Source organism: Psammomys obesus, unplaced genomic scaffold, assembly GCF_907164565.1.
Source record: "Psammomys obesus unplaced genomic scaffold, mPsaObe1.curated_primary_1811, whole genome shotgun sequence".
Lineage (NCBI taxonomy): Eukaryota > Metazoa > Chordata > Mammalia > Rodentia > Muridae > Psammomys > Psammomys obesus.
This window is the reverse complement of record NW_026591643.1, coordinates 2,608,497-2,619,496: the sequence shown is the minus strand read 5'-3', so window position 1 is coordinate 2,619,496 and position 11,000 is coordinate 2,608,497. Positions and strand designations below refer to the sequence as shown.

The 11,000-nt window shown below is 39.0% G+C and overlaps 1 protein-coding gene across 1 annotated transcript in view; it reads left to right on the top strand.

Annotated features, from left to right (window-relative positions):
• The window catches only part of LOC129680148 (transmembrane emp24 domain-containing protein 11), a 22,436-nt gene extending 12,468 nt beyond the window's left edge, over positions 1 to 9,968 (top strand). Inside the window, exons 2-5 of the mRNA XM_055611718.1 lie at positions 2,556 to 2,656; positions 7,961 to 8,086; positions 8,805 to 8,951; positions 9,758 to 9,968. Coding sequence (XP_055467693.1) covers positions 2,556 to 2,656; positions 7,961 to 8,086; positions 8,805 to 8,951; positions 9,758 to 9,907 — 524 coding nt within the window. The 3' untranslated portion in view covers positions 9,908 to 9,968. The remainder of the gene's footprint in view (positions 1 to 2,555; positions 2,657 to 7,960; positions 8,087 to 8,804; positions 8,952 to 9,757) is intronic.
• Positions 9,969 to 11,000: the final 1,032 nt, after the last annotated feature.

Sequence of the window (11,000 nt, the reverse complement as noted above, 5' to 3'; positions counted from 1 at the left end):
CTGCTTACTGGCTTGTTTCCCCTGGCTTAGTCAGCCGCCTTCTTATGGAACACAGAACTACCAACTAGATTAGGGATGACACCACCTACAGTGGGCTGGGCCCTCCTCCATTGATCACTAATTGAGGAAATTCCCTACAGCTGGCTCTCATGGAGGCCTTTCCTCACCTGAGGCTCCTTTCCCTGTGATGACTCTGAGTTGTGTCAAGTTGACACACAAAACCCGCCAGTACAGGATCTCACTTTTCAGAAGATAAGAGATCTAGGGTTGAATTTCTTCCTCCAGCCCTGGCCCCTTTGTCTCTTAGTACCGCCAGGGAGGCACTGCAGTCCTAGAATCAGGCCGCCTCCATTCTAATTTCACTTGTGCAACACAGTCACTATGAGACCTAGGGCTGTAACTTTACCTGAGACCCAGCTCCTGACTGTGAAACAGAAAAGGAAAGATAAAACCTAGTACTTGGGGCTGGGGAGATGGCTCAGAGGTTAAGAGCACTGACTGCTCTTTGATGATGGATCTGAGTTCAATTCCCAGTACCCACACGGCAGCTCACAACTGTCTGCAACTCCTCACACAGACATATACACAGTCAAAACACCAATGTACATAAAATAAAAAGAAAAATCTTTTTAAAAATCTAGCGCTTCTACAACCATTACCATTTTCAATCAGGAGTATAAGACACTTGGATTACAACAGCCTTACAACTTCTACCATTTAATTTTTTCTACATACAACAGTTAGAAAAAATTAAGGAAAGTTACATCAGTTCACTCCAAGTCAGCTGCATCCTTTACAGTGGACTTGCAACCCTTCTGTGGCTGACCCCAACCCCTGCACCTCTCAAACACCTCTTCTGCCATTTTCTTTGATGACTTTACTCATCTCTTCAGTACTCCAGGCATTGCCTTCCTTCAGGACCTTTGCATGTCCTCCTGAATAAATTGACCTTTCCCAGATAGAGATAGTAAAATGTGTGGTTGAGAAAGAAGATCAATTCTTCTTTTAGTGTTTGGTCTCTTGCCTTCCTTCAGGACCTTTGCATGTCCTCCTGAATAAATTGACCTTTCCCAGATAGAGATAGTAAAATGTGTGGTTGAGAAAGAAGATCAATTCTTTCATTTAGTGTTTGGTCTCTTGGAGCTGGAGTTACAGATACTCATGAGCTGCTGAGAACTGAGAACTTAGGTCCTCTGAAAGAGAAGTATGCACTCTTAAGCTCGGAGCCATCTCTCAGCCCTGTGTGTGTGTGTGTGTGTGTGTGTGTGTGTGTATACATATACGCATATACATATATATATTCACATACATATTTCACATATATATTACACAGTTCCCGAGTTGGACATGGTGGCATGCACATGTAGTCCCAGCGACTCAGGGACCTGAGGCAGGTATGAGCCCAGAAACTCAGGGTAAGCCTGGGAAACACAGGAAGACTCTAACTCTTTAAAAACCAAGTTGGTACATACATTTACCAACTATAGTATGTATAGAAGTATTTATATTTCTATTTCTTAATTATATTAAATTAAAATTTTACATACATTAAATCTTTTAAAGATGACATTTAGTTCTTCTTATCCAACCAAATCTGAGGGAGCCCTTTATGCATCAACCCTATGCATGTAGGGACAATTTGTATTACTTTATATATGATGAAAATATCTGTGTGTGTGTGTGTGTGTGTGTGTGTGTGTGTGTGTACGTAGACAGAGGGGAGAAGATTCATTTTATGAGTTCTGTAGAACCTATAGAAAACCCTAATACATTGGCTGGATAACATGGATCTTATATTCCACATAGAAATGTTTCATAAACTGTGTGTGTATGTCTGTGTGTATGGGTGTGTGTGTGTGTGCGTGCTTTTTCATGTGTGTAGAGGTGAGAGATCCACCTTGAATGCTGTTGCTTACGAGTTGTCCACCTGTTTTGTTTTGCTGGGTTTTTGTTGTTGTTGTTATTTTGAGACACTGTCCAGTCAGTGAGCGTCAAGAATCCTCCTGTCTCTGCTACCCAAGCACTGGATTCTAAGTATATGCTACCACACCTAGCTTTTTTACCTAACTACTAGTGAGCAAACCCAAGTCCTCATGATTGTACAGCAACAATGAATGAGCTACTTCCCCAGCCTGGGGTGTGTGTGTGTGTGTTTGTGTTTTGATAGAGGGTCTCACTTTGTAGCTCAAGCTGGCCTGAGACTTACTATGTAGCTCAAATGGCTTCAAACTCATGGCAAGCCTCCTGCCTCAGTTTCCTGAGTGAAGTGATGACAGGCATGAGCCACTACATCTGGCTCATTAGCCTCAACAATCTTCATAACTCTAAAATGCATATGGGTATGTAATATCCTCATTTTTTAATAGGAAACTGAGGCTGAGTGGTGAAACAGCCAAGAGATCTGGACTCAGGCTGCAAGTCTTATCCCACAGCTGAATTCTGTTTAAACTAACAGTATTTGATAATATAAACAAGTTAAGAAATAAATTAATTTAACTGAGTGGTAAATACATATTTCCTGTATAGTCTAATAAGTGTTTTGTATTTTGTTACAGGGACTTTCAAGATCCAGCAGTGGGACATAGGTAGACACGACTTCCTTGAATCTGCTCCCGGTTTGGGAATGTTTGTGACTATTACAACTTATAATGATGAGGTAAAATACACTTTTACCTTGTCCCTCCTTCTGGTTGTAAAAGCTACACATGGGCATCAATCAGCATTTATAGTCTGTTATGTAGAACTGAACAAAATGAAGAAAGTGGGCCTGTGAGTATGGGTCTCCCTTGTTCCTGGGTTCGTTGGCCACTGGTCCTCAAAAACAAGGGAGCAGAAGCAACAAACTGGGTATTTGGAAGGGCAGCAAGTATGACAGAAATGACCTCCAGGAACCACTTCAGCGAGATAGCGCAACTTTATTCTGGATGAACAAAAGGGGCCTCACAGGATAAATGTACATAATTGGTTAAGGCTGGGGATTGCAGAGATGCTTTGATTTGCATTTGGCAGCATGCTCCTACCATACGAATGGGAACACAGTACCTAGTTATCCTGTGAGTGCAGAGAGAGGAGAGCTATGAGGGAACTGTGTCAAAGGCCATATATCAGATATGGTTAGAGACATCTATGCCTAAAGAAACGCTCTAGATGAGATCAGGCAGAGAGTAGGAGGCCCTGCTGGGGAGAGAAAGTCCTCCATCTAGTGCCAAGCTCAGAAAGGCTATCTGGACTGGGGGAAGAGCAACCTTAAAAAGCAGAGCATCCTCCAACAGTGAGATGGCTCAATTAGTAAAGGGCATTTGATGCCAAACCAAACTAAGTTCGGTTCCTGTGACCCACATGATGGAAGGAGAGAATCAATTCCTGCTAATTGTCCCCTGACCTTCACATACATGCCACATAAATAAATAAATAGATGTAATAAAGAGAATGATAGATTGATTGAGAAGATATATAGAGATAGATAGATAGATAGATAGAGACAGATAGATGATAGAAGATATAGATGATAAAAGATATCAACAAATGATAGACAGACAGACGTATGCAACAAAATGCAGAAAGGACCTAGCTTCAAAGAGTCTCCAGTCTAAGTGACTTGAGAAATCAAATGGTAAGTTCGCTCAGGTAACCATGATGCTTAATTTCATGTGTACTAGGCCCCATCTGCTCTGCAAGTGTTACAGCCTCACTGAAGCAGGCTAATCACATAAAACACCTCCTGGCTCCTGGCTCTCATTCTGTGGTAGAACCCTTCTCGAGCAAGGCAGCAGCCTCTAGATCTGTCTGGTCACATATCTCTTCTTCTGTGGGGGCTGGTAGAGAAACATGAAAGTCATCATAGTTGACGGAATGTAGATTTTGAGTTAGAGCCAAGTTTATATGTTGACTGTCACCTATAGTTACAGTCATGGAAAAGTTGTTTGACTATTTTCCCTCAGATATCTTGTTCATATGTTTGTAACAGAGACTGTCACTTTACAGCTGTGTCAGACCAAGTGACTGGCTTGCTCAGTACATTACCTAAAGCACAGTTATGCCGCATTGTGTTAATGGGTAGCCAGATATAGCTGAACCAATGCTTCATGAAACAGGGAAGGTGTCTGTCTGCCAAGAAGATGTTTCTTGATGTAGGCATGGCAAGGTCTCAGTCTCATGAACATTGATTAGACCAAACTCAAGCTACACATTTTGATCACCTAATTATCTGTTACATAAAATTATGGCAACTGAAGACCATTCTCAAGTCCATACTGGGGACTCTTCTACCAAAACTAGTTACCCCAATAGTCCCCAGTAGTTTTTGATAAACTGTCAGAAAACATCTCCAACACTTATTTAACCAAATTAACATTTCCCTTGGGCTTTAAAAAAGTCAAACTAAAAACCTTTTGTTTTCAAAAGACAGAAGAGAATAATTCTTTAAAATACATGTTCCCGAGTTGGACATGGTGGCATGCACACATAGTCCCAGAGACTCAGGGACCTGAGGTAGGTATGAGCCCAGAAACTCAGGGTAAGCCTGGGAAACACAGGAAGACTCTAACTCTTTAAAAACCACAGTTGATTGAAACATCTCCTCGAAGAGGTTTTTTTTTTCCAGTATGTATGATTTTAACATAGGCTTGATTTTTCAAGAAAGTTCTCTCCATTTAGAGATAAAAGGACAATGAACAGCCATAATTCATAATTTAATTTTCTTACTGTCTCAAAATGCCTTTTAAGAGTCCTATCAGGTCAGACATAGTGAGGGCAGAGGCAGGTGGATCCCTCTGAGTTCAAGACTAGTCTACTGTACATAGCCAATTCTAGGCCAGCCAAGCCCTGTCTTAAAGAAAAAGGTTCCTACCGTTACTCCACAAGTTTCTGTTTCTGCTCGGGACTGCAGTCCATTACCTCACGAGCCTCGAGCGTTCGCTTAATCTCCCGGTGTGCCATTGACAACCTGGCTAAGCAGGAGGGGCAGCGCCAGCGACAACATAGATATGTACCATACAAACCTCCACATTCTTCTTTCCATTTTCTACTTTCAATAGTCCTGTCTCACTGTGAAGAAGAGACTGTGGTGCTGAGGTTACACGAGTTACATGATGTCATTCTGTCAAGAGTGGTAACACTGGGGCTCAAGAGATGGCTCAGTGGTTAAGAGCACTGGTTGCTCTTCCAGAGGTCCTGTGTTCAATTTCTAACAACCACATAGTGGCTCACAATCATCTGTAATGAGATCTGGGTGCCCTCTTCTGGCCTGTAGGTATACACGCAGACAGGATACTGTATACATACTAAAATAAATCTTTAAAAAATATATTTTAAAAAAAAGAGTGGTACTACTGAGGTTTTAAACTCAAGTATGCTTTTTCTTAATATACCAAGCCAGTAAGCATTAAAAAATGTTTGCTGACTTAAGTATTCACCAAAACAGGACTGTTTATAGCCTAAAATATGAAATAAAATCTCAGAAATTCAATTTAACAGGTAATGAGTAATCACTGGATTTACAAAAGATTTTAGATTTATCTATAGGAATGGTTTGCCTGTGTACATGTATGTACAAAACACACATGCCTGGTGCTCGCAGAAGTCAGAATAGGACTTTGTGCCTAATTGGGAGCCACCACCTGAGGGTTGGGAGTCAAAGCAAAGTCTTCTGTAAGAGCAACAAGTGATCTTAAGCCATATCTCCAGCTCTAAAGATTTATTTTATATATTCAGTTGTGTGTAGATGTGTATGAAGGGGTGTCAAAGAGTTCAGATGCCTACAGAGGCCAGGGGAGTGTGTTTGGTCTCTTGGAGCTGGAGTTACAGATACTCATGAGCTGCTGAGAACTGAGCTTAGGTCCTCTGAAAGAGAAGTATGCACTCTTAAGCTCGGAGCCATCTCTCAGCCCTGTGTGTGTGTGTATACATATACACATATACATATATATATATTCACATACATATTTCACATATATATTACACAGTTCCCGAGTTGGATATGGTGGCATGTACACGCAGTCCCAGCGACTTAGGGACCTGAAGCAGGTATGAGCCCAGAAACTCAGGGTAAGCCTGGGAAACACAGGAAGACTCTAACTCTTTAAAAACCACAGTTGATTTTTATTCATACAAAATAGAAATAAATTATAAAATATCATTTTTATGCAAATTTTATTTGCTAAACATTCTCTTTTAATGATATATTAAGAGAAATCCAACACATGCTAAGATTCTTTAATTTTTCAAGTAAATAAAAATTTAAAGATATTAAAAAAATTTTTGAGTATGTATGTGTATGGTGATGGACAGGAGCTCTCTTACATCAACTAGCAAGCAAGACAATCCCTCATGAACATACCCACCACAGACAAACCTGAAGAAGACAATTGCTCAACCAAGACTCCTTTTTAAGGTGATTCTAGGCTGTGTCAAATTGACAGTGCTAACTAGAACATAAGATCAACTCTAACTTGTCTTTTATGAGTTTTAATGCTTCACATTTTACATTTAGGTCTAGGATCCATTGAGTTAATTCTTGTAAAATGTGTAAAATCTTTCTCCCTCCTTCCTTTTCCTTGGCATGTGGATGTCCAATTCTTCCTAAACAATTTGTGGGAAAGGCTACATTTTATATAGATTTCATCTTTCATCAGTTTATTTCTGGACTTTGCCACCTTGATCCATTTACTTATTCTTTCAGCCATACCACACTGCAGGGATTACCATAATTTCACAGTAAATTTTAAAGTAGTATCAGTCCTTTTGATCTTTTTTCTTCAGTATGTTGTATATTGTGGGTCTTTTTGCCTCTGAATAGAAAAATTAGAATCTGTGTGTTAATGCACAAAACAATTTGCTAGATTTTATTGGAATTGTGTTGAACTTATAGATCAAACTAGAAAAACCAATACCCTGAAAATACTTTGTACCCATGAAAATGGGCAACTCTCTAGCTACTTAGTCCTTTGATTGCATTCAGGATAGTTTTTGTGGGTTTTGTTGTTGTTGTTTTTTGTTTGTTTTGTTTTTAGATTTTCTCACATTGATCTTGTGTATATTTTGTTAGTTATTAGAGTTTTATTATTAGAATACTAATGTAAATGAAATTGTATTTTCTAGTTCGTATTCCATGTGTTCATTATCCACATAGAAGTGATTCACTCACATTTTAATGCTGAATCTTACAACCTTGTTACAATTGCTTATTTGTCCTGCAAGTTTGATACTTTTTAGATTTCATATGTCATCTATGAGTGAAGACTTGTTTTTCTTTCAAACATGTTTGCCTTTTACTTCCTCTATTGTTGCATTAGACAGAATTTTAGCACAATGTAAAAAACAGTGGCGAGAGGCAGTCTCTCGATTTCTTCCCAATCTATGAAGGCTTCTCAGTTCTCACCATTAAGTGTGTTAGCTATAAATTTTGTAGCTATACATCATTATATTGACTAAGTTCCCTTCAATTCCTAGTTTGAAGAATGTTTTATTTGTTTTCATCATGAATATTATATTTTAATCCTGTTCTGCATCAATTGAAGTATTACTTTTCTTCCTTAACTGTTGGGGTTGGTCTGATTCTTGCATTTTGATGCTAATACTGCCCCTCAAGATCTGATTACTGCCCTATCCTTGTTGTGTAAACTGGCCTAGTCATGAGTGTCCTGACTGGTTAATAAAGAAAGTGTACCTGGGCAGGGTGGAAGGACGCCGGTGTAGCTAAGGCTCCGAGGCTTTGGAGGAAAGGAGAATCATAGGAAGCAGAGAGACAGATGGGAAGAGGGGAGGAAGGAGGGCACTACCATTTGTTAACTTGGAGAAGGAATGGTGGCTGAGAGGAAGGTTTTTGTTAATTGTTAGGCTAAGTACTTTTCATGCTTGTTAACTATTTTATTTTTTCCCTTAGGACTATTAAAAATATTAGGACTATTAAAAATAAAGATGAAAACAGAGAATAATAAACTGTTGAAATTCTTAACCCTAGGTATTATTATCGAAGTTATACGGTACACAAGGGACATTCTATTTTACTTCACATTCATCTGGTGAACACATCATTTGCCTAGAATCTAATTCTACACAGTTTGTATCGTTTGGAGGGAGTAAGCTGGTGAGTATATGCTGTGTATCCTGTTTGTTGAACACAACATCACTATTCAAGCATGACATTGGTTTTCAAAATCAGTCAGACTCCCTGACTGTAAACGTATTAAAGTTATGTGTCCAGAGCTCAGTGGAGCAACAAAAAAGAAAGCTGGCGAGCTTAGAAGGGTACGAAGGAGAGCCGTGAAGCCCATTAAAGGGTGAAAAATAAGAGCTCTAGGGGATGATTAAAAGAACTGTGATTACTCCAGCTTGAAAGCAAGTGAGGGCTGAAGGGTGCATTAATAATGGAATTCTAATAACAAAAACTCTTACATGGTACATGGGTGATTCACTATTTTCTAATTGCTACGAACAGCTGAAAGCATCTGTACTTCATGATACATCATTCAGCTATATGTAAAAAGAAACTTCCCTGGGGCATTAATAAATTTTTCTCAACACCAGAGGCATTTACATGTCAGTAAATATGATGTTCATGAAGGTATAAGTATACAGTAAGGTCAATGGGTTACCACAAAATTGTTAATATAAGAAAGACTGTATATGAAGAAGAGAGTGATAGTGTGGGCAAAAAGGATAAATCAAGATGGTGTGGCACCTCACTCATGAAAGGGAGTGCGGGAGACTGAGGAGGCAACAGCACAAAGAAAAGCAGGGGAAAAGACTGCAGGTGTTTTCTTTCAAACATGCCAAGGTGTGTTTTCCCCCTTTCTACTGTACAGCGCATCCACTTAGATATTCGAGTTGGAGAACATGACTTTGATGCAGCTATTGCTCAAGCAAAGGACAAAGTAAATGAAGTAACCTTCAAGCTTCAGCATCTAATTGAAGAAATTGAGCAAATACTCAAAGAACAAGACTATCAAAGGGTCAGTCTGTTTATTCAGCTTATTTTATCTCTTCCGGTCAAAAATTCATTTCTCAACATAAAACTCTGAACCAAGAAAATAAACTACTTGTTCCTAAGTCTAAGCTAGAACTGTGTGTGTGTGAAGAGAGTAGGGAGAGAGTAATCTTTCTTCACTCTACTGGCCCACCCATGAATTCCTTTAGAAAAGGACTGGGCTGATTTGCCTCTTCATCCCCAAAGTTTCTATCAAAGTATTCACCTCGTAACAGAGGATGTGAGCTTACAAAATAAAGGGATGCTTCCAAACATGTGCCATACACTGTAGACACCCAAGCATGAGCACATTTAGGATCACAGTTTTATTCTTATGACACCAAGTGTTTTCTGAGCCACTCTGCTCAGTGGATGCTGGATTCAAATCTGCTCACTTACTTTGTGTCACCACCAAGTCTCAGTTTCTTTAGCTGAAAAATAAGGATGAGGCATGGTAATTAGATAAGGTAGGCAAGTGTGTGGCATGGAGCCCAACATAAAGATTTAATGATGAAAATCCATCACTATTAAGTAATGTTCATTTTGCTTGATGGTAAAAAATATGTAAAGTTTGTAAAAGATCAAGTATAGATAAAAGTAAAAGAACATATTTTGCTAATTTGCTGTCTGATAGTTTGCTAAAGAATAAGTTACAGCTTAGAAAATGGTATTCTACTTTTTATATTAACTGGATAATATTAAATATTAAATATTAATGCACACAGCAAGCTACACCTCAAAAGCCACACACAATGTACTTTAACAAACTAAAACTATTTATTTTCTGAATAGGACCGTGAGGAAAATTTCCGTATGACCAGTGAAGATACAAATAGAAATGTTTTATGGTGGGCTTTCGCACAAATAACAATCTTTATCTCGGTTGGAATTTTTCAAATGAAGCACCTTAAAGATTTCTTTATAGCTAAGAAGCTTGTTTAAAATAATGTAGGTGAAAGCAAATGATTTGTACAATGTTTGAATTAATAAACCAAAATATATGCATAAATGTGTTGTTTTATAATTTAAAAGATATTAGATGTTGAAGTTAATATTACAGAATGACATTCCTGGACAAAAATGTTACTTTAATAATGCGGCTTCTGAATGTGGCAAAAATAAACACATTTTAATTTAAACTTGATATAAATCAATGAGCTATGGATGCAATTTTAAGTTATCTGGTCACACATTAAAAAAGGATTTTACAAAAGGGTACAATTTTAACCCTTGTTGTACCAGGTGGTGATGCTGGCACACACCTTTAATCCCAGCACTTGGGAGGTGGAGGCAGGTGGATCTCTGAGTTCAAAGCCAGCTAGTTCTACAGAGTGAGTTTCAGGACAGCCAGGACTACCCAGAGAAACTCTGTCTCAAAAAGAGGGGAAGGGGAAACCTTGTAGTATATATTTAACCTAACATATCAAAATAAAATCAGGCTGAACATGTGGCATGGGCCTCTACTGCCAGTTTCTAAGGAGGTTGAAGCAGAGTATGCCTAGAGCCCGAAGTAGAGACCAGCCTGACAGCAAAATGAGACTGTCTTAGCCATTGTTCTAGTGCTATAAAGAGACACATAACCAAGGACAAGGCAACTCTTATGAAAGAAAGCATTTAATTTGGAGTTTGTGTACAGTTGCAGAGGTTTAATCTAGTATCATCATGGTGGGGAGCATAGTGGAATGTTGGCAGGCACTGGACTAGTAGCTGAGAGTTCATCCAGATCCATAGGCAGAGAGATACAGAGAGACAGAGACAGAGAGCAACAAAGTGAGGGACTGGGTCTGACATGGGAGTTTTGATCAAAGCCCATCCCCAGTGACACACTTCCACCAACAAGGTCACAACTCCCAATCCTTATAATCCTTTCTAATGGTGCCACTCCCTGGTGACTAAGCATTCAAATCTCTGAGCCTCTGGGGGCTGTTCTATTCAAACCACCACAGAGTTCTCACAAACAGTACAACACAAAGAAACAAAATTAATTTTAATGTACACTCAATACAAAGTAAATAAGATATTTTATATCTTTTTA